Source organism: Agelaius phoeniceus, chromosome 9 (assembly GCF_051311805.1).
Source record: "Agelaius phoeniceus isolate bAgePho1 chromosome 9, bAgePho1.hap1, whole genome shotgun sequence".
Classification (NCBI taxonomy): domain Eukaryota; kingdom Metazoa; phylum Chordata; class Aves; order Passeriformes; family Icteridae; genus Agelaius; species Agelaius phoeniceus.
In genome coordinates, this window is record NC_135273.1 from 12,141,277 (window position 1) to 12,165,156 (window position 23,880).

At 44.1% G+C, this 23,880-nt stretch overlaps 1 protein-coding gene across 4 annotated transcripts in view; it reads left to right on the top strand.

The window, feature by feature from the left end:
• SH3PXD2A (SH3 and PX domains 2A) overlaps positions 1-23,880 on the top strand; it is a 245,734-nt gene that overhangs the window by 98,763 nt on the left and 123,091 nt on the right. For all 4 annotated transcript variants that reach the window (XM_077182919.1, XM_054637312.2, XM_054637313.2 and 1 more), the window contains exons 4-5: positions 357-433; positions 8,904-8,995. In XM_077182919.1, coding sequence (XP_077039034.1) covers positions 357-433; positions 8,904-8,995 — 169 coding nt within the window. The remainder of the gene's footprint in view (positions 1-356; positions 434-8,903; positions 8,996-23,880) is intronic.

Here is a 23,880-nt window from a genome sequence, read left to right on the forward strand (position 1 = left end):
CAGATGGAGCCCCTGATGCTTCCTGCACAGCCAGCATGGCCATGCCAAAGTGACCCTCAATTGGGAGCGAGTCATAACATAGTGTCAGTCCATTTCAGGGTAGTGCCATCACTACGGGGGGACCAAAACCTTTTGTGTTACCTGCAGGGTGAAATCAGAACCCCCCTCTGTCCCATAACTCCCTGGGTCCCCTGTGGAAGCTCACACAGGCAGGACTGTGGTGGCGGTCATCCAGGTTTCATGCTGACAGCCATGGTTGGAGCCAGGGATGAAACTCTGTCTGCTTGGTGCTGCTGTGCTGTCCCACATGGCTGGTGATGCCCCTAACCCTCCCCTTTCGTGTGTTCTCTCCTCAGGCAAGATCCTGTTCCGGAGGAGCCATGTCCGAGACGTGGCAGTGAAGAGGCTGAAGCCCATCGATGAGTACTGCAGGGTAAGGCTCTGGGGAGCACAGCCCTCCTGCCTGGGGGCTCAGGGCGCCACCATGCTTGCATTTCCCTGCTGGAGAGTGCTGACACCATCACAGGGAAGGATGGTCCTTCCCAAACACCACCCAGACTAACAGGGCAGGTGGAAACAGGCCGCCGTGTGCTCCCAGGGTGCTTGCAGCATTTTCCCTGGCAAACTTAATGTACTGGTTTGGTGCCTCATTTACTCTGTGAAGGCTCTAAGCCTCACCTGCCTAAATGTGGATTATTTTTCTGCATCAGCCTTGATGATTCAAGAGTTGAGTAGGCAGAGTGGTGTTTCAGACATCTTTTATGAAAAATCCTTTCCTTAGGATTTTTCCTCCTGAGAAGCTGAGAGGCCTCAGGAACAAAATGTAAACAATGATTATCTGCTGCTGTGGAATGCAACAGGTGGATCTGTGATTGGCCCATGTTGGTTGTTTTTAATTAATTGCCAATCACAGTCAGTTGGCCCAGACTCTCTGTCCAAGACAGAAGCTTTTGTTATCATTCCTTATTATTCTATTCTTAGCTAGCCTTCTGATGAAATCCTTTCTTCTATTCTTTTAGTATAGTTTTAATGTAATATATATAATAAAATAATAAATCAAGCCTTCTGAAACATGGAGTCAAATCCTCATCTCTTCCCTCATCCAAAAACCCCTGTGAACACCGTCACAGAGTGGCACAACTAAGGTGCTGTTTTCTTCTGTTTTCTGCGTGTCTATCCCCGGGTGCCACATGAGGAACAGCAGTGGCTGGTGCAGCACTGAGGGTGGACCTGTGTCTTCCAGGAATGCTTCTCCTCATGAGTGAAAGCCTGGAAATTTATTGCTGGACAGAAAGGCTTGACTCTTTTGAGAAGAATATTAAGCCACCTAATCTTTTCTTTCTAAACTAGAGTTTGTAATTTGATGATAATTAATTCTCTGTCAGTAGAATAAAAGTCGTTTGCTTAGGCAAGTTCTACTTGCTTAGGCAAGTAGGATTCCCAGTTTTTGCAGAGGTATTGAGTCCGTCAGCACATTATTTAAACCCCAGACTTCCTCTCTTATTTCCCTTGAGGTTTTCTTTCCATTTTTAGAAAGTCAGAGGAGCAGGTGGAGGGGGAAAAAAAGCATTCCCAAGAACTTCTCCAGTCAGACATTTGCTCATCCAAAATTGGAAGCAGATTGCCAAAGCGCCTGAGGCGTGCTGGGGGTGGTGGTGGTGGTGGTGGTGGTGAAACCCATGCCATCTGCACCCCCGGGGTGAGGAAGCTGCAATTAAAGTCTTCTCTCATGAGATCAGGCTTTCTTGTGTGACAATTAGTGTACTGTCTTCCTGCTGGCAGCCAAATGACTCTTTCTGAAATATGTAGGGTCTCAGTGGGTCCCCAGCCGCCCTCCTTCAGACAGGAACTGCCGGCGACAGGAGCAGCGGGGCCGGCTGATGTCAGGGTTCACCCAGCAGATGCTGGTGGGGAAAGCAGGGACTTTGTCACCCAGCAGTGAAAGCAGTGACCAGGGGCAGCTGGTTCTCTGGGACCCCATTGTCTGTGTCCCAGACAGACCTGACCTGACCCAGCCAGGCCTGCTGGGGCTCCACTGGTCATGGCCAAGGGGTGTGTTGTGGCTGATGGCACATTCACTGACACTGTGGTGCTGTGATTCCTGCTCTCCACATTTCCTTTTTTCTCTCTTGGAGAATTCTGGCTCAGGTCATAGAATCACAGAATGGTTTCACTTTGGTTCAGATCTGCTGCTGCTGCTCAGACATGGTTGGATATGTCCCTGAAGCCAATCTGTTTACTTAATCCATGTATTGATAGATGCTGCTTTTGTGAACAGAGACCCTGCAGTGTTGGATTAGCCCAGTTTCCCCCAGCCCAGTGTTTCCTGTCTCCAGCAGCAGCCACAGTGCTTCTCAGCACTGAGTATCACAAACCTTTAGTGACTTCTCCAGAATATTATTCCTGTGGTCTCTGGCACATATGTTTCTTGTGCTTGATGTAGTGTCTTTTTATTTAGTTTGCAGTTTACTGTAATTTGTATTTAATTTGCCTTTGTACCCATTTTCTGCTTTTCTACCCTTCTCCAGTGAATATTTTGACTCTTTAGAGAATTGTATGGAACTGTAGAGCAAGAGCATAATTTTGACAAGTTCAGTCCTACTTCTATAAGAGTTCGAAGCTTATGTCCACATTAATCCTCAAATGGGTAGGCTGACAAATTTGAAAAAATTAGAGATTTTTGCTGGAATGATGTGGGTGAAGCTGATGGAATAAAATGAATAAACAAAACAATAGACCTCTGTCCCCTGGAATCTGTGTGGCAGCAGAGGGGGAGGCAGGTTCAAATGCAAAGTTCATGGCATTTCGGTTTTTTTTGGAAGATAAGAGTTCTCCATCCATTTCACCTGTCCTGGAAAGCTGAAGCACAAATGGGGGATGCAAATGTTTGACCATTTGTTGTTTTGTTTTTGCAGACTGTCTGTCAGTGTGGAAATTTGCATGGTTGAGAAGCAGGTCTTACTCCTGCTGTGTGGAAGTGTTTGTGGTTTCTGTGCCAGGAACAGGCAGAAGCTGTCTTAGAGTTTGTGGGGATACTTGGCAGTAAGGGGAGGTCTGCAAAAGATTCTGTATCAGGGGCATGATCCCTCTGGACCCTACAGCTTCCATCTCTGTACCCCTCATGCCTGGGCTGTTCCTAGTGCATTGTAGCAGCTTAGAGAAATGCCATCAGAGGTACCTAGGCCAGTGGTTTTGCTAAGGCTGCAAGAAACTTTGAAGTTGCAATGAAAACGAGAGGAGTGGGATACATGGGAAGATTTCCAGGAGTTTTCTCATCTGTAAACATGAAAGTGCAGAGCCTGGATGTCCTTACTGGTAACCTGAGTGAGTTACCAAACAAACTGTGTTTTGCCAGTAAATGTGTGCTGCCCACTGGAATTAGTCTCTCTGGATGATTTCCCTCTTAACTGTAGGCTTGGAATTAGTTTAGTGTGATTTAAGGTCTTCTGGGCTCATTGGGCCCGATTTTCTAAATTTGTTTAGGAATTTTTGCCAATATGAAAGAAAGAGCAACTTCATAGAGCTCCCTTCCCGAGGGGCATTTTATTTATGAGGCTTTTGATCTCTCAAACACACCTCTGGTGAGTGTTTGTCCAGTGTGTACCATCCTGTCTTCAAGAAAGACCTTTCAGGTCAGTGGTTCACAAAACTGTCACTCTGTCCTTTCACAGCTCTCTGGGAAGACTCGGGCCAGAATTTGCTGACTTCCATAAATTTGTGTGTGCTGATCCTAATTGAGGGAAGCATCTTTGTGCAGGGAAGACCTTAAGATGTAACATCCCATTGTCATAAACACTAACCTGGGTTTGTCACATGCCTTCATGCTGTCCCATAAAACTGGATATGGTTTTAAGTAGAAGCTTGGGAGCTTTTCTCTAATGAGACTTGAGTATCCAAATGGGCACCACCTAAATAGAAATTAAATGAGCGAGTCACATCAGTGCCAGGAAGTACTTTTATTAATGTCATTCTTTTATTAATGTTCACTATTTGAGAGACCATATTTCACAAACATAATTACCTCCCTCTTGGTCTCAGTCCTGCCTCTCTTTCAAGGTTTAATCCTTGAGCCTGTCAAGACAGGTACACAGACATTTCTCTCTCTATCTGTTGTACAACTAAGCTAGTTTGATTGAAGATGGAATTGTAGTCCTGGTCAAGAATGGCAGTTTAACTAAAATACTTTCAAAATTTATCTGTTATTAGTGAAATACTTTCAAACTTGATCTGACATTTTTAATTCATGTTTCAGAATCCCAATGCATTTAGACTGGCTGCAGTAATGAGAGTTTATTTTTTGCAACACTCTCCTCAGCACCTGGAGCAGAGCCTTGTTTTCCATTGTGTTATGGTGCTTCCATGCCAGAGCTCTTACAATGTTCCAGTTACTTCCAAAACTGCACCCTCTTTCCTCCGTTTCTCAGCTCTTTATTTATTCCCACTTCTTCTCCAGTCTGAACCACCACCATTCATTCTTCATCCACTTCCTTGCCTGCCTGTCCGTGTTTGCCATCCACCACTTCAGTGCTTTAGTTCGAGGTTCTCAGTCAAACAGAAGGTGTTTTCATATAGATAAAACAACTTATTTCTTTGTTCTCAGAAATTATCTATTTTATTTGCACCTTCCCCCTTGCTGGGCTCATGGCCATTCCCAAACATCTGGCTCTAGTGACTAATGTTAATGAAAATGATAAACAATTAGAGGAAAAGTAAGGGAGTCATAATTGTGCAGTATTGTGAGCTGGCACTGTGTCTTTGTATGCAGAGATGGGAATAAACCCACTGGACATTAGGGATTTAAAAGTTGTGCATCTGAAGTGTCTCTAGGGGCTGTGTGAAGACAATCAATGATTCACCCCTTCCAGAGCCAGACACCCATGGCAGGGGGTAGACAAAGCACCCTCTGAGGATGCTGCTCTTCCCTTAGCAATGATACAAGCTGATAGACGAGTGTGGGCAGTCTCCCATGTAAGACATATGAAGTTCAGTGGGGTGAATACCATTCTGTGCAAATATTCACCATGGGTGAATACCATTCTGTGCAAATACACACACATGTGCTGTGCATCTCTGCATACACACATCTCTGCATCAGCTTTCTATAAATGTACCTGCAAAAATGCAACCCACAGCCCTCAATATTCATCATTAGGCGTGCCTGCAGGGTTTTATACCATGTATTCCAGGAACCCTTTGAGCTGTGATACAGTCCCACAGAGCAGTTTCCAGTTCTTGTAACCTCAAGCAATGAACCCCTGCCTGCACTTGGTGCTCTGCTGGTTTTGATTGCTGTGTGTGGCACACAGCAGCTTCCCACAGCTGGGGCTCTGAGAGTACCTGGCCATCCCCAGCACACCCTGCTCACACCCTGCCTAATGTTAAACTTTTCAATAGCCTTTTGAGTCACCTGCTCTGCAAGGCTGTAAGCTGTACTACAGAGCCAGACATGATTACAGGCTGGAAGGACACATGAAAGCCTATCTCCTGAGGGATGTGTGAGGGCTGAGCAGTGCACGTCCTGTGCATGCCAAGCAAGGAAACATGCTGTTACTGATAGTTCTCAATGCTTGTGCAAGGCTGAGTTCTGCTTGCTGGCTCTTTTTATCTCTCACCTTTCCTGTGCAAGTTCCTTGCTGTTCCTGGATGCTTGCTGTTTGTAGCTGCGTGTGTTTACCTCTGGTTTCCACATCCCCAGAAGAATGTCACTTCCCTGTCCTTTCTCACCTTTGTGTTCCTCTTTGTTCCTCTTTACACTTCTTCCCTTGACCCTGCAGTCTTTCCTTCAGGCTGTTGCAGCTCTGCCCTGGAACTGTCTTGCTGGGAAAGCCAGAAGCTTGCATTTTCCCCTTGCAGAGTGACAGTGTGTCCCTGATCTCCTCAGTTCACTTTTTGTTTGCTCACCAGGATCGTGTTGGCTTTGACTTGTTCATGTGAGTGTTGTGTATTTGCTGAAGAGACACTTGTCTCACTAAACAGTGTCACTGCTCCCTGCTGCTATTCAAAATTTAATAGAAAGGTCCTGATTGGTTAATACCCTTGGTTGCACTTTTTTTAACCATTTCTTAGAGTTTCTTACCACTTCTTTGGGTTTTGTTCCTTTAAAAAAAAACAGGAAAAATGGACTGGTTTGACTTTACACCTGAACTTCCCAAAAAGCATGCAATGGCAAGTTACTATGGGCTGGATTTCAGTCCATCTCTGTGCATAAGCCTGGAAATTGCAGCACGGGGAGATGATTCAGAAGCAGAAGAGCCAGCCCTACCCCAGGGTGGGAAGGTGGATGGCTGGGTGTGGAAATGACTGGCTGATTTTTATCCACTCCCTACAAAAGCCTGGAGCCAGAGAGGTGCTTTTCAGCCATCCCCCCTCAGCTCAGCAGGACCATAGTGCTTCTGGGGGTTTCCAGGCAGCCAACCACAGATTCAGGGGGTTCAGATTTCCCAAAGCGTCCCTCAATTTAGAAACAAAAATCTCCACAGCAGCTTTCCATTCCTCCATCACTGAACACCTACTCTGTGCTCAGCTCAGCATTGACATCTGGAGCCTGGTTCTTGGGAAGGGTGAGCACCTGTGACCGGTAGGGAAGTGGGGACTCTTTGGGAACACATCTGATGCCCCAGACACCCCGTGCTGGGTGTGACTCGGGTATTTGTGTTTCTCTAGTAATGATACCTATGGTTTGCACTGCTTGCTCCTGCCCCATTGACTGTGCAAGATTGAGCCCTTTGGGATTTCAAAACACACTGTAGATATTGAATATCTGAGCGTCCTAACCTTTCTGCAGATTAGGTAAGTGTTATTGCTCAGCATTGTAAGGGGATAACTGAAGATATATCCCAGCTGAATTTGATGAAAAGAGGTTAAGTAACCTGCCCTAACCAAAAAGGGTGTGAGTAGTAGAGCCAGTGCTAAATATCAGCTCCATCCACTGTTGGATAGACAGCATTGCTTTGCTGTCTCTTGCTTGGGGTGCAGATGAATAAATGTTGTTTATGTTCTTGTTAGCCAGTGCTGGTGAGGCATGGCTCTTTCAACATGCTGTGATCATTACTATTCCTGGGCACTTCCTGACTTCCCAGTGTTATTCCTGGTTTGTCAGCTGGATGCATGTATTTGTGTACAGTAGGAAAAAAGGCAGAGCTCACACCTTTGTTACACTTTTAGACAAGCTTGAACAAACAGAGGTGCAGACCAGGGCATCCTTTGTTCCCGTAAAAGTGCTTGAGCTTTCCAGCTGTTCAGTTTCATCCTGCCTTAGTGCAGCAGCCAGTGGTGCTTACTCTGGCACTTGCACCCACCAAGCTCTTGCCCAGCTTCTGCATCCGATGCTGCTTCCTTTGCAAGGCATCTTTTTCAGCTCTATAGTGCAATTCCACATGACCAAAGGCCAGAGCTTCATTTTTCACAGGCCTAGTGATACCAAATGAATTTTCCTGATGTCCTTAATGTTCCCTTCACAAAGGAGAGGAGAGCTGTAGGTGTGAAACATTTGACTTTGAATTTATGAACACCTCAAAACAAGACCCAGTCATCTAATACTGGAGACTGCAATTTCATAGCAGGCTTTTTCCAACTCTTTTCCTTCACATCCCCAAGCAAATGTGGTTTTGGAAACAAATCTGGCCACTTCTAAAGCCTGGTTAAAAACAGCTGTGTTGGTAACCAACTGCCCTGTCCTGCCTTTGTGCTTTGGTTGGACCTTCTGGCGTGTCTGACCAAGATCAGTCAGATGTCTCATGGTTAATATAACCTGTTCACCTAATGCATCTTCATTTAGTTCTGGTGCAATTTTTCATCCATCTTTCAAGATTGTTTGTCCTACTTTCAACTAGGAGAAGAGCCAGACAATCTCATTTTGTCAAACAGGTTTACAGCAACTCTAAGAAGCTTGGTCTATATTTAACCTGTGGCCTATTTTCAGCATAACTTAGCGCAGGAGGAGGTGAAGTCCAGCCTCTTTTCCTCTCCTGCTTGTCATTTCTGGAGGCAGCCTCCCAGTCAGGTCACTGAGAGCTGCTGCCCCATCTCTGTGGGCTGGGGACAGCTCTTTAACTTCTTTTGGCACCATAAAGATCTAGATTCTGAACAGCAAATTCATAGCATGTTTCTGCCTTGTGTGCTTGTCTTATTTTAGTTCTTGCATTCCAGTACACTTCAACATAATGTGGTTGATGCCCAGACTGTACTTAGCTATTGCTGAATGTGACAAGTGCTATGTCCCTCTGCCAAGGCCAGTGCACAGACACTGCTAGCCAGGATGTGCTGTGCAACCTTCTTCATTCAAAAAAAGCCTCTCTGTGTTTTGGTTGGGTTTGATTTGTTTTTTTCAGGCACCTAATCAAACTTCCTTTCCTGTTAATTTAGGAGCAAATTGTTGTTTGGTTTGGTTTGGTTATGGGGTTTTTTTTAGCAAACTCTGCTTTTTGTGTGGACAGTGCTTCATGGAAGGCTTTATGAACACATTAATCTGTTGTCTGAGTGGGTGTTGAATTTGTGTGCATTGACACAAGGCCTGTAAGCCCTAACCTCAGTGTGTGAGGTGCTGTGCAAGCCCATATCACAGACTGTCCCAGCCACAGAGCACTTATCCGTGCAGTGTCATGGTTTTGCACTTATGGACCAAACTCTGCTCTTGAGCACGTGGCAAAATAAATTACATTGGCTGATTCTAAGAACTGCTGCTTGTCTGAATTCATTGCTTCCTACCTGACATTTGCAGTCAGGGCTTGTTTCCTTTCTTCTCAGGTTAGTAGCCAGGTGTGCTGCTAACCTGTATTCTTCAGTATTCCTTTCCCCTTGCCAGGACTGTTTTGCCTCCTTGTGCTTGGCAGTTTAGATTTTGATGCCATGTTTTAAACTTGGCTTATGTCTAAGTGCTTCTCACCCTCTGTTTTGTTTTGCAGGCACTGGTTCGGCTTCCTCCCCATATTTCACAGTGTGATGAAGTCTTCAGGTTCTTCGAGGCTCGCCCAGAAGACCTTAACCCTCCAAAAGAGTAAGTGTGGTGATGGTTTTTCAGGGCTGCTCAATACATTTTGATTAGCTGGAAGGAAAAGGTCATTTGTTTTCATTACTGTTGTAGACGTGGGAACAGATTTTGTAACTTTCATTACTACCTAGAAAATGCCCAGCAGTTACACACAACCACTTTGGGTGAGTGGAGGACAGGGAAGTCAAGCAGCCCTCAGACACAATTTTCAGCCATTCTCCACCCACCTTTGCATTGTTTCTTGCTCATGGTTCTAATGAGGGAACCTCCCCTGGTTTGTAGGTTTTACCTGATAGTTATCACCAGGGAGTCATTTAGTTCCCAAAAAGCATTGGCTCAGTAGCAGGGGGAAATCCTGCCAGTAAGCACTTGGCTCATAATTACCAGCTGCTTCTTTAAATGTACTCCTGCCCAGAGATACTTAGCTATCGGTAGGGAGCAAGATTGTGGTCCAGATCCAAAATTCTCTCTGGAGAGTCTATTCTTTCTGAGCAGGAAGCCAAGAAAAGGAGGAGGGAAAGAGCTCCCATTAAACACGAGACAGAATTGTAGCCTTTACCTTGGAGCAGACAGGCTGATTCATGCTGATGCACGCAGGGTCCACAGGACTCATTTATCCAGGGAAAGCATTGGCAGGAGGGTATTTACAAGCAACAGTGCTGCCTGGCCTGGTATTTCCTTTTCTCTTTCATCCCAAACAGGATATATTTTATTGTACTCTGCAATAAGATTTTGACTTGGTCCCATTGTGTTTTGTGCTGCTTTGTTGCATGATTTGAAACCTGATTGCAGGCAGTGTTACCGTAATTTGCTTTCTCTCATGTTTGCACAGCCCACTGGATAAGGGGAAATGGATGCAAAGCTTATGGGTTTTGGGCACTTCAGCACATGCAAACCTGTAGTTATTGAAAAGATTTATATTGGCTTCAGCTGTCTGCTTCCATGTTGGTGAAAAAGAGAGGAGGACCTTTGCAATTTGATTTCCCAGACTTTGTTCCTTGCACATGCACAGGTTTGTACAAGGAGATGTGTTAACATGTGTTAACTAAAGAAAGCACTACTAGCATCACTGAGAGTTTCCATTTAGGGTCTGCAAGTAGGTTTGCAAAGGTTGCTTGATCCCACAACACCCCATTTGCAATGCAAAGACCTCCCTTTGTGTGCCAGGCAGAAACACACACCCAGAAGAGAAGTTAGGTCCTGAGAGTTATGGAAGAGTTCACATGGAGGATCTCATATGGAGGTTATGAGTCTGCTTGGTACTCCTGTCTGCTTTCTGTACTGATGCAGACCCTACAGCACCTCTGCAAGGCAGGGGCCTGGGACCCAGGCCCACCCCCAGATGTACACCAACCATTATGGCTTGCATCCCTTGTCCCTACTCAAAGTTGTAGAGGGCCTGTTTGACAGCCTTGCAGGAATTTTCAAGTTATCCCTTCACTCCCCTCTGGAAAAACAAAAAAGACTAAATGTTCTCAGCCCAAGCCTTGCATCCTATTCCAACCTAGTAATAAGTGTGATTTATTTCCCTGGAAAATGTAGAGCAATAACCTGATTAAATCTCACTTCACTAATGTCTGCAAGACATTAATCTAGCTGGGTTTAAACAAATCCTACCTCGTCTTCTGTAAGCAAACAGATCTTAGGGAAGGTGTCTAAGGTTTCTGCTGGGAGTGCTTCACAAAAGATGTATTGTTGAAACTGAAGATTAGTCTCTACAAAAAGATGATGTAAAAGCCAACGGAAACATCTTAGTGTTTTTCTTCTGTGAACTGAGGGGGAAGGGAGGAGATCTGAGGCTCACTGGACCACTGTGTAGGGTCTGGGGGAAGGACACCTCCAGGGCGATTCTGAACCTCAGCAGGCACTGCAGGAAGGAGCATGATTCCAGAGAAATCTCAGTGTATTCCCTTGTTTTCTTACTCTGTCAAGCCCCTCCAGAAACAGTGAGCCAGTGGTGCCCAAGCCCTTTGAATTCAGTCTTCCCTGGACCTCATTGTTCATCATTCCTCTCACTGGAGGTAGGGCTGTAGCCTGGAGGCATCATCTAGACTATCCTAATTATGTTATCTATTTCTTCAGCTGCTTCTTTTAGCCCTCAGCACAGAGGTAGTTTGTATGTTGCTCTGTCAGCACAGACATTGGCATTCAGCTTGCTGGGTTAAAGAACAATAAGCAAGTGACTCAGCCACCAAGGGGCAGAGAACAGAATTGCTTCTGCTGCCTGCATGTCTCCTCTCTGTGCACAATGAGATGATCTTTAGTTTCATGTTGACCTGCTCAGTTTTTATGCAGCAGCTTGGCCTCATAAGACAAAGCCTGACCTAGGGTTTAATTAACTAACTAATTTTCAGGAGTGTAACCTTAATCCCACGTGCATTTGGGTTGTTGAGCCCAGAGAGTCCATTGAGTTGAGTCTCAGTGACTAAACCTGTGCTTCCAGACAGAAATACATGGGAGTTTAGACTTTGAGGGAGGAGACAAAAAAATGCCTGGTTTACCTAGCAGCTGGGATGTGCAGAGAGGTATCCATGCCTTTAATTGCTGAACCATGGCTTGCTATGGTGCACTAATCCATGTAGCACTGCATTAATCCAGCCACAAAGCTGAGCTCTTCACTTCTGTTCTATTGTCCTGAAGGACACCAGAACTCCCCTGCAGTAACAGCTCCTTAGGCACTGGATGTTACAAATGGGTTGCTGCCTTCTTCCTTACAGCCCTTCATCTGCCCTGCCCTTGCCTCCTCCCTGCTCCTCTGTGGCTCCTGCCCAGGCTGTGCCATGTTTGGCTGGCTGGCTGCTCCCTGCAGAGCCATTTCCTACTGCTGCTGTGCTGAGTGCCTGCAGTGCTGGGCTGTGAGCTGCTCAGCAAAAGCTGGCCTTTCCCAATCTCTCAGAATCTGGCCAGTTTGTTCGCTTGAATTCACAGCTTAGGTTTTCTGTTTCCTGTTTTGGTGATGGTCCAGGCCTTCAAGTCCTGTGACAATAGGCAGAAGGTATTTCTTCCAGCCCATTAAACCTCTCCTGGGTACAGCAGCTCACAGGCAGAGCTGGAGAGATGTCTCAAGAAATCTCAGTATTTGCACTGGCTGACAGTCTCCTCCGAGCCTGCTCCTGCTGGTGGAGATAGCTCCAGGCCAGGTAGCTGCCAACAGCAGGTTTCCTTCACGTGCCATGGGAGAGACCTTGGCAGGACACTAAATTCCTGTGTGGAATGGTCTAGGAGCTGTTCAGGCTGTTCCACATGGTGAAAGCATGGCTTTTGCAAGGGATCTGGGGGGCCAGGGGAGCAGTGATGTGCCAGGCAGGGTTGGGATGACAGTGTTGCCAGAGCAGCTGTCTGACTGCTCTCACTCCACCCCTGGGTTAGCTGCAGGGAAAGCAAGCTTCAAACCACCAGCCCTGGTACAGGAGGAGCAGTTCTCAACTGCTTCTGTTTCCAATATGTGACATTTCAGTGTTTGGGCAAACACCTCTCTGTAGGTACATGGCTGGGCTTGTGTCCTTTACCATACCCATGTAAGGGCCAGATCCTGCACTGCCATGGGAAAAGACACTGTGAGGTAAGAAGGAAGTGTGTTTTTATTTATCCTTTGTTCTAAGTAAACACCATGTCACTAAAAAACCATTCATTTACTGCATACTTCTGTTAATAATTATAATTACTGATAACTAAACCAGAGGTAGATTAATTTCAGATTTCTGCTGGGGATTTAAATTCAAGGCTGAGGTCAGGCCAGGGCTCACAGTCAACAAACAAAATCTCAGAAGCCAATTTTTTAAATGATTCTATTTTACTAGAAATAACAAAAATACCCAAAAAGTAGGATTAATCAATTAGACATTGCATATGGTTTACTGGTCTTAGGGCTTTTTTGCAGTGAATTTCAAAGTATCACAGCCAGACCACTCTTTTGAGAGTTTGTTTTTTCTTTGTGTCTAGATCCAGTCTAAAGAGCAGATCAAGAGCCAAGAATTCAGTTCTCCAATACTTCCCTCTATAGAAATGCATGCAGTCTCACACAAGATTTCTGTTTAAAACACCACTAATAATATTATCAGCTGAATTTAAAGCAGTGTTCAGTGTTCAGTGTTCAGAATAATTTTCCTGTAAGAATCATAAAGCAATTTTCAAACGATATGCAAATCCAGAAAAGCTAGGGAAATTATAGGTATATGACATATTATGAGGGTTCATGCAGAAAATGCAGTTAAGGCTGAAGGTGCCTTTACTAAAGAACAGAAATTCTCTATTGTGGTCTGTAGCCAGGAGCTTTACTGATCATATCTCTGTCAAAAATAAATAAATATTGGTGTAACGCTCGGATGCTCTGATGCCAGGCAGCCACTGTAAAATGGAAGCTGGATTCTCCTCTTATTCTTCATGTATTACAAATTCCTGATAAGGATGCTGAACAGAAACAGCCAGGGTAATGGAGGGACCATGTTAAGGAAGCTGCTTTAGTTAATGAGCATATTGGTGCTAAAGCACAGCTCTCTAATACACTATTTTCTATCCATAAGCATGACTGTGTCTATATACAATTATTTCTATTTTCCAGACCTGCTCTGTAATAACAATTCAATTACCTATTGGTAGAGGAAGAAAACTTTTCATGTGCAAAATATCTGTATTTATTCAGATTTGTTTAGATATTATGAAAATATTTTCTCTTACATTTCATCCCTTATATTTCATTGCTTATATTTCACTTATATTGTATTGCTTTTGAACTGTGTTTCCCAATACATTGCACAGCTGAGTCTCTGAGCAGATGTGCTGTGAGGAAAGCTGACATTCTTTTTTTGTGATTGCTCTTTCTTACAGGACTTGCAATACAGATAATTTCCACATCATTTAGGAATGTGCTCAGCACCAGTTGATGACAATTGGTGTTAGAGTCTGAACTCTAACTCTAGGCACTGTTACTGTGACAGCTCAATGCACACATTTTATTTGGGAAATCTGTTCCACTTGAGAGAGGCAGAATGGAAATTAATATCCCTAAAAAATGCAAAATAAGAAAAGAGATAGCGGTTTTATTTTGCTTTGATTTTTTTTACCTGGGAAGTAAATTATGAAACACAGAGTGGAAAAAGTTCTGATTAAAGCTTGTGACAGGATAAGGCAGTTAAAACCCACTGCCTTGAAGGGAAGAAAAATTTATTATTCTCAAAGAATTATTTATTCACCGAGGTTTAGGTAGCTAAGGATGCAATAATGCATCAGGGCTGTTATTGCCAAGAGCCTTGCTTGGATACTCCTAACTGGTCACCCAGCTCTCCCTGATTTCACTGGCAATTAGGTACCACAGCTCTTTGAGCATCTCCAGTGTAGCAGAGCACCTGTGTTTATTTTCTGAAACATGCTTGGTTTAGGGCTGTATTTATTAGTAATATTTGGCCTCAGCACCTAAATTTGTGGGGAAAAAAAGTCTCAGAAGTGCTTTACAGTGTCCTGCTCCCAGCGTGGGACTGTCACCGTCTGTGGCTGAGAGGTCAGGCAGCCCAGGAACAGAGGGGGGCAAGTGTGGCCAATCCCCAGGAGCTCAGACTCTGGGCCATGATCAGGTGAGGCTGTGGTTCCCCCTGGGTGTGCTGCCTTTCATCAGTGCTCCTGATCTCTGGAAGGCTTGGAGATTGTTATCTTAAATAAACTAAGCAGGAATGGAAAAAAGGAAATAAAGATTCATTACTTGTTCTCTTCTTTAGTTTCACATGGGGCTTTCCCTTTTGTTTTTAGTATATAAATTGATTTGGACTGGGATATCAAATGGAGGGTATTGAAATTTGCTACTGGCTGCAGCATTGGTGATACCAGCAAATAATTCAGCCTTCCTGAGAAAAGATTGAATTTTTTTTTGCTACTCTTTCAGAAAATGAAAAAAGAAATTACACATAGATGAATATAAAATAATAAACCTGGGGGAAAACTGAAAGCATATTAAATGAAATATGTTCAGCAGCCAGAAAAAAAAACCTATAGAAAATGGCAGCTGGAGGAACATGAGCTTATATCCCTTGCCTGGGGTATCACATTTGGGTTGGCTCATGCTTTTAGGCCTGACTGTGAAAGGACACAGAGCTGAGAGGAGCAAAGACAGTTTAATGTACTGACACTCAGCACTGGCAGCCAAGTGTACAGAAATAGCTTTTGCCTGGATTGGTTATAAGCAGGCTGCAGGGTTTAAAAGTGGGATGCTGTCATGGGCACAGGATGGATTAAGAATAAACAGACTTACTCGAAATTCATCAGTATGAGAATGAGATTAGAGCTCTGCCAACACCCAGCAGCTTCAGCAGTGGCACTGGACAGTGCCTTGCTGGGGCAAAACACAAGAGTCTGTCAGTGCTGGTTAAATTGCACTGTTTATGAGCACAAATTTAAAAAAAAATATTTTTCTTTCACTGTAGAAGAGTAGTGAGTCAGGTGTTTTGAAATGCAGAGACGTTGCCTTTAGAAAAACTAAATGCCAAACATGTTGGCTCAAGATCTTTCTTCCTGTCCAGTAATTTTACTCATATCCTAAAGGAGCAATCACTGCTGATGATTTGTCAGTGCCTATTTTGTAGATTAGAAAGTAGTAGTTTGCTTACTGTTTAACTTAAACCATAAAATTTCTTCTTTCTGGAGAAGCTGAGTGGTTAATGCAGGGCACTGGGAAATTTGCTCCTTACTGTCTCATTGATTTATTTTGTGATGTTGGAAAGGCTCCTTACATCTCCTGGCTCTACCTGCAGAATGATTGCAGAGTTTAGGTTTCAGAGATTTGCTAAGAGGTTTTGATTCTGGTAAGGAAACCCCATTCTTTCCATAATACAGTTTTAGAGATGACCAGCTACAAAACTAATTTGTTTTAAAAAATTATCACTCAATGTTGGAAGAAACATTACTTCCAAAATCTGTCAGGAAAGCTTGTTCTGCTGGTGCTCCTAGATGCAAAACCAGTTAGAAAGTCAAAACAGTAAATTTATTTGTTTATGGCAGTGGGGGAACCCTGGCCTAATGAGGCAGGATTGGATCAGAACCAAAATAACTGGATTCAGAGATTATCAAGTTTGTTGTTAAGGATTTGAGGTTCCAGTTATCCTTGAGCACTCATTTCTAGAGAGGTTGGGCTCAATGCCACAGGATCTCCTGGAGTTCTCTGTTTAAAGGCAGGTGATGCTTGGCTTGCAGCCCACAGGGCTGAATTACCCTTGTTGATAGACACAAAAGAGATCTTTATCAACATACAGAAGAGAAGTGTCTGGTCCTCATCTTCTTTGTGGATAAGCCTGGAACTGAGGAGAGGACGAGGGACAGGGACTTCCTTTTTTTATCTGGGTTTCTTGCTCTGGTGAGCCCCTGCTGGCAGGTTAATTGCACACTGTCACCATTGACTCATCACCTGCCAGGCAGGAGGAGCTGGGGTGGAGTTTTCTATGCACTAACATGACAGAGTTGAGTATAGCCTGTCTTGTCCTCTGTGTGTCACATCTCTGGAAAGCCAGAACAGGCAGCTTACATTGCAGATATGATTATATCACAGAGAAGAACTTAGCCTGTTGTGGCTGTGTCTATAATATGGTCACACTATTGTTTAGTGAAGATCTTTCACTCTGAAGAGGAGGGCTCTAGGGACAGACAGGCTTAATGGGGTGGCTGCTGCCAGGGTGATAACTTATCCCCCAGTGGTGCCTGGGGTCAGATGGGATTTTTCAGTGGTCTGCTCTCTCTGTTGTCGATTGCTGTGTAATTTTGACATTGCTTGTCTGGAGAGTCCCTTTGTTTTTAGCACTGTTGAGGATCAGTAGCCTCACTGGTTATAAAAGTTTCATGTGCACATGCCTAGTGTGACCCTCTGTGTGATTTTGAACTGTTTGGGGGCAAAGTAAGACATCCCATTACATTTGATAGGATTTTATCAGGCTGTGCTATATGTGATAAAGGAAGGTGTTGCTTACAATGTATTTTAATGCTGTTTACCATCACAGGCCAGGTGGAGTTGAAATCTCACATTTATTTGAGGTGAAGCATTGCTGTCTAAACACTGGTAAGCAGAGGTGATGTTCCTCAGTAAACAGGACTTTGAGAGTCTCTGGCACTGCCCTTCTCATCCAGCACTTGCCTCTGAAGAGAGGGAAGGAAGCCTTAGCAATCAAAGGGTGCTGGACAACAGGTAAAGCAAGTCATGTCTCTCTGGAGAGCTGCTGCCTCTCCTGCATTTTGTTGAGATGAGAGCTAGGTTTTGGTTCTGGCTTGGTTGAATCATATTATTATTTTTCAGTGTACCTGTCTTTACCTGTCCATCTGAGACCACCAAAGAGTTTGTGCTAGCAATCCATTCCATTACATACACAGGGCTCAGTGTTTTGTGTCTGTCACAGAGATTTGCATTCAGCTCCCAGTGTTGTTGCAGGTAAAAATCTTGTTTACAGCAAGCCTGGGAAAAAAAGTAGGGAGCCATCCCCTGGAATGCTGCACATGTCCCAGGTAATCTCTTTTGCTCTGTCTTCTGTCTCATGAGAAATGGGGTACCTTTAGGACTCTGTATATATAAAAAAATACCAGACCTCAAGTGGCTCTGGCTGAAGGAGACACAGTGATCTATTAGTAGATTCATTTCCACCCTTTCCATCTTCCTGACTGTTCTGCTGCTGACTGTCTTTCATGCGTGCTGTTCCCAGAAACACAAGCAGAGGATCAAGTAACAACGTGTTTTGACTCCAAACTCTGGAATGACTTATCATGTTATCAAAGCTTTTGATTTAATTGAAATTTCACAGATAACCCTAGACCTGCTTTTAAGTGCAGACTCAAGAGGCAGTGGGAATTCAATTAACCACCCCCCTCCCCCTGCCCCATCACACCACCACCCTCTCTTTTAATGCTTGCATCTTGTTGGGGAGTTTTATGGAAGGGATTTGCTACTGCTTATCTCCAGCTAGAGCTGTGTGTCTGGGTTCAAAGATACCCTTTGTTTTTGGGCCTCTTTCCAGTTATGCAGAGTTTGATTGGAATGACCCTGCAGACGGTAATGGACAATATGAGATTGACAGTGATGTAAGGATTGCAGAATTTGCTGTGTTAGAAGTAGAATTCTTTCCTTGTTTCCTTGTTCATTTCTTAAAACAATTGGCCTAAGCTCAGGAAGATGTTCATTTAAACAGACCTTAGATATGTAGTGAATAGAGGATTGACTGTGGCTTTGCAATACTTTAGTATAATCTAATAAATGCTGGTTATTTGCTGGATTCTTGCAAGCTGTATTTCTTCCCAGCTCCAAGGAGTTTTAACAGCCACTCCAGTAATGCTGACTGCAGTGCACTGTGGTGAGCCTCAGAACATTGTGTATGTCTGATTACATTTGCTTTCAATTACAGTCTTGTGGGTTTGAAAAATCAGAGCAGTTCAGGCTCGTTTGGGAATCACCACAAAAAATCACCAGTAACCTGAGATAGCTAGTACTTGAAAATATAAAAGAAGAATAAAATGTTGAATGGTGGGGACCAGAAAAGTATATTTTTCTGTATGAGAAATCAACCATGGCAACAACTGTAGGATTAGAACAGCTGGGGCACCATATCTAAAAGATAAACCTTTTCCTTTCCCATCCAAGCATGCCAGGAGTGAGGTGTGAGTGACTCATGCCAGAGACAGTGTTCATCAGAGGCTTGAAGCTCTCCTGGTGCACAAGTGAATTTGCAGTGCTGCTGTCTCTGCTGCTCCCCATTGGATAGATTTCTGGTTCTTTTCCTAAGGATTAGAAGGAAATCCTTACCAACAATCCTCACCAACATCATCCTTTCTTTCTAGGGAAGCTGCATAGGATGCTAAAATTGAGGATGCTAAAATTCCAAAACACATTATTTTGTGGAGATGTCAATTATCCTCTAAATATGGCTAACAAGGGAGTTTTCTTTCATGAGAACATTGAACCAAAAATGAACCTCTCAGTTCCTGTTGAAATGTGGTCCCTGAAATCAAATAGTTTTCATTGGCCCTACTGAGGAGCAGGATGGCTGTGGAGTGAACAAACATGAACAGAGACATCTGGCAGGCAGCTTTGCAGGTGACCCCTGCTGCAGTGGTGCCCAGGTCTCTGGGCTGGGACTTGCTCTGCCTCTGGCAGTCCTGAGGTGTGCCTGGTGCTGCCTACACAATTCCTCAACTCTTCCAGCAGACAGCTCTGGGACAGCATCAGCCATGTGCATGATCCCTTTCTCCTGTGCCAGCCTCTGGCAAGCAGAAAAACAACTCATGAAAGCATCAAAGTGTAAACCCTGGTGCAGCCCTTGGTTGGGGCATTGGGAATATTTGGGATATTCCCAATGGGAGGTAAAGGAGGAGCAGGAAGGGTTTTGCTGTGAAAAAGCCCAGCCACAGCACTGTGACACTGGCAGTGGTGCTGTGAATTTTCACCCCAAGTCAGGAGAATTGGTTCAGCTGTTCTGAACACAGGAGCAGAAAGTGGGGTGTAAGGCTGTCATCAAATCCTGAAAGTAAGGGCAAATGTAAAATGAGTAGTAACTGGGGCAGCTTTTACTCTTGTAGGGGAACTGGTACACCTTACCAGTGTTCTACATTTCTTCCTACAAGATGGGACATTTTAGCAACACAGTTCCTAAATTTGGGTGTCACATGAGTAAGAGAACTGAGCACTTTCTGTAGTCCCAGTGACAGGGTTCTTCAGCTGCACATAACCTCTGCAGTGCCTGCAGCTGACCTGGATGCTGAGGCACCTTGCAGGGTGGATCTGGCTTGGTTCCTTCACCTCCACACGTACCTAGCAGTGAAACCAAGGGCCAGGCTGCTGCCGGGACGCTGCACACAGCTGTAAACTCTTGCAGCAGAGGTCAGTGGAAAGCTCTCTTGTTGTTTGTCTCGCTGCACAAAGCCGGGGTCTGTGGGACCGGCACTTGGGGCGTTCGCGATGCTCCTGATGCATCAGCGTCATCCCCTGCGGGAGGAGCAGCCCCGTGGCCGAGCTGCACCGGCCATCCCGGCTAATGAGAGGCTTTTCTTGCCAGCCCTGATAAATGAGCTTCTGTTAATGTTCATTGTTACTGTGCTCTGCTCCTCGCAGTGTTCAGGAGGGGGTTGTGTTACAGATGCTTGGCGAGGGAGGACGGGGTGACCTGTGCTGGCCAGCGAGAGAGCTCCAAAGGTGAGCCTGGGCTTTAATGAGAGGCAGACATTCAGCAGATGAGCAGAAAGCCTTGAATCCCTTCAATAAAGTCGTGTGTCAGAGTGAGGAGTTGCAAGAAGTAGGAGTTCTGAGGAGAATGGAGATAAAAGGAGGCTTTCAGGCAGGAGAGAGGATTACTGCTTTTTCCAGATGTAGAATTTGCATTTGGAGAAGGAGAACAGCCAAAAGGCCAGGCTGATGAAGGATGCTTTGTGGTGCTTCCAGCCTGTGAAAAAATGCAGTTCTCTGAAAGTTATGTGCTTTTGGATTGTTAGGCAAGGGATGAAATAGGCATCATAGGAGCAGTCCCTTTCCCCCTCTTCTTAGGGAAGGCTGGTCTCCAGTGATTTATATAATTAGTACTCGTTTTTCTTCCCTTTTTTGCCTGCTTTCTCTTAAGGCTTTTTTTTTTTCTTTTTTTTTTCTTTTTTTTTTTTTAATACAGTCTTGGCTCAATCATTCGGCATCCTCATAAATCAGATAATTTTGTCCTTGCAGATTCCTGACAAGTAGTTTATATTTAGTGTTTTTGTGGACAGGCATATAAACTACTGAGCCCTGGTTTATTGCCCAATTCATCTTGATCTCTGGCAGGATAAGCAGTGTTTGAGAGAAGACTGAATTAATATCAGCAAACAGAGAATTTTGGGCTTTAACAAACAAACATTGCTCTCTGACATGATTTTGTCTATCCGAATATATGCTCAGAAAATCTCCACTTCAGATTCATTCAGCTCAGATATACTCACATGCCACAGAACTGTGTAAGTAGAATATGTGATGATCAGTTTAAAAGAGGACTTACCCAAAACAGACAAAAATAAACCCATTAAATAGCTTACAGCTCTAGTGGTCCTTTGCAAGTTTTCCTGAAAAAGTTTTGCCAGTCACGTCTGTTTCTTCTTTTAAGGCTTTATTTTCAAAACATCAAAGCAAATTCCTGGTTTTGAATGAAGTAGGACACAGCCCAACAGAGACACATGTCAGAAACATTTCACCTCGAGAGTAATGCAGCTAGATAACATTAAACTTGCTGTCAGCCTCATCCCCAGAGCAGCCTCCTCCTCCCCCAGACATTAATGCACGTGGGTAGTTTCCTACACAGTGAGTAACTGTATTGAATTCAACAGGAGCACATGTGCTCCCAGAGTTATTTGTGTGTGTATGCATGTGTATGTTTGTTTGATGGGAATAAAAATTCTGGAGAGGGTTGGGATACAAAGGAGGTTCATTCATCAGTAGCCCCCTCTACAAATCATGTTAATTCTTCTTTCTTGCCTGGAGATGGGCAGGTATGGAGTATGTGCACACAGGCTTTGGGGCCAACACAGCAATTTTAACTGGAGTAAGTCACCAGCTTTCAAGGGAAGAGGATAGGATTAACATCTACTTGTGGAGACTCTTAAACACACATATCACAAAACAGGAGAAAGGCTTAATTGGCCTGATCATTTAGAGGTTTGATATAGCAAATAATTTGTGTGTGCCCTGGATGTTGTTTTTATGCATTTATTTTTACAACCTTTTCATTTAAAAAATTCCAAAACCCAACTAAAAAGGCCATGAAAGCAATTAGATATGTATCCTCATCTGTATCCTTGAGGGGGCCTTTTAATTCTGTAGCTGTAAAATCAGTGAAGCATCAATGCAGTCTCCATAAGGGAAAGCAGCTACTCTGAGAGAAAGCCATAAGCACAAGGCTGTGTGGAGCACCTTTGTTTGGCTGTGCTTGCTGAAACATCCTGTCAGATACCATTTCCACTGGGGTCTGTTCACTTCAGCCAGCACTTGCTCTGTGAGCAGAGGGAATTCATCCATCAAACAGGGCTTGGCAGGTCTCATTCCAGTATAATGGACTAGGTCATTGGAAGGTGTCTAGTGTGTGTTGTAGGCAATTTGCTTATTGTCTGCTATTCTACATATGTACCTAAATCTTTTACATGACATGTTTACATTGTGCTTTGTTCTTATCTATTGCTTTCTTTTTTGTTTTCTTACCTGCCTGCTTTATCTCTGACTGCATCAGCTTCTCTGCCTCATGCTGGCATATCTTGTGTCATTTTTAGCTATCTCTGTTTTGGTTTTTGGTTTGTTTTTCATTACCCTCACATGCCTTGGATATTGTTTTCTTTTTTCTCAATATGTTCTGTGCTGTTTCCCCCAGCATTGCAACACTTACTTCTATTTGTTCCACTGGTACTCTGTTCATTGGTTTTATTTGCTCTCTGATGTATTTCTTCTATCACTTTCTCCCTTCCTCATATCTTTTCATCCCCAATACCACATATGAGATAACAGAGGGATGACAGAAGGCACACAACTTGCCTCATTGCTGGGTTAGATGTTTGCATAGAGTACAGCCTGGGGCTGTTACAGAAACTGGGAGCAAACCCTGTGTCACCCTCATACGTGTTTGTGGCCCTGATAACTGACCCTCAGCAATGTGGGGACACCTGCTCTTTTGCCTTGCTAAAGGCATCTCTTAGGGAGAAGAGGAGAAGTCATGGAAAACTAACTTGGCAGAAATAAAATCACCAAGGATTTTTGCTGTTTTGTAACCTGTAATTTTTGTAGAAGTTGTCTCTGTGGTCTGCCAAACAGAAATTCATCATCACCAGCCTGGAGTTCCTGGGTAATTAATCTTCTGTGGTGGATAAAGCAGGCTGGATTTTCAGTCTGCAGGCGTGGAGAGCTGTGAGCTAACCTGCAGCACTGCTGAGCCTTTTCTCTCTCCCCTACTTCTCTATTTTCCCATGACCTTAGGAAAAAAAAAAAAAAAGAGAAATCCCCACTTCATAGCTCTTTTTTTTTTACTAAATCACACTTTATGGAACAGAGTTTTAATGCTGTATGGTGCGTGTTTAATGATGTCCATATGGGTTTGTGGGTACAGGAATTAAATACATAACGGTTCACGATGACATAACACGGAAATGCAACTCCCGCCGTGCTGGTGTGGAGGCTGTAAAGGGTTATTAATAAAAATGAAGGTTTTAAATAGAAAACAAGCTTAGCAGCACCGTTTTGGCCTCAGGCCCATCTCTGAGTGATGGAAAAAAAAGAGACTGGAATATATGGTCTTTCCTCAATACATGAAAATAAATACATTTTACCACCATCCCCTGCTAAACATTTCAGAGAGAAAGCTGCAGGCCTGATGCATGGCATCCCTCTTCAATCAGAGCCTGAGCTCAGGGAGGTCTGGAGGGGATATTTCAGCAGGGTGCAGGACACATCAAACAAATACTAAAGGGTAGATTGATGCCTTAGATTATTAAATCGGGGTAAGGCCACAATGTTTTGATTGGCAGAACCTTTCAACAGTTGGACATTAGTATTTCAGAAGAGCAAGCCATTCTGTTTGTGGGTGAGCCAGGAAAATAACAACTCACACAGTTTGGGGGAATGACCTCAAGGAAATCCCATCTTGTCTTGTAACTAGAGTTGCTGGATCACTAAGCCAAGAAAATTACATAATATGCCTATTAATATTAGAGACAAAGAAAAGCAAGTTTACTTTTCTATGTTCAGCCTTGTTCTCTCTGTAGTTGCCCCAACATTTTGTTTTAAGTGTTTGGAAGAAATGAGACAGCAGTGGATGATGTGCTGAGCATCTCCCTCTGAATGCTGTGTCTGAGACATCTCTCACTGACTTCCCACTGATTGTTAGTGACAGGAACTGTATGGGCAGCACCAGCACTAATTGAACGTGTCCTTCTGT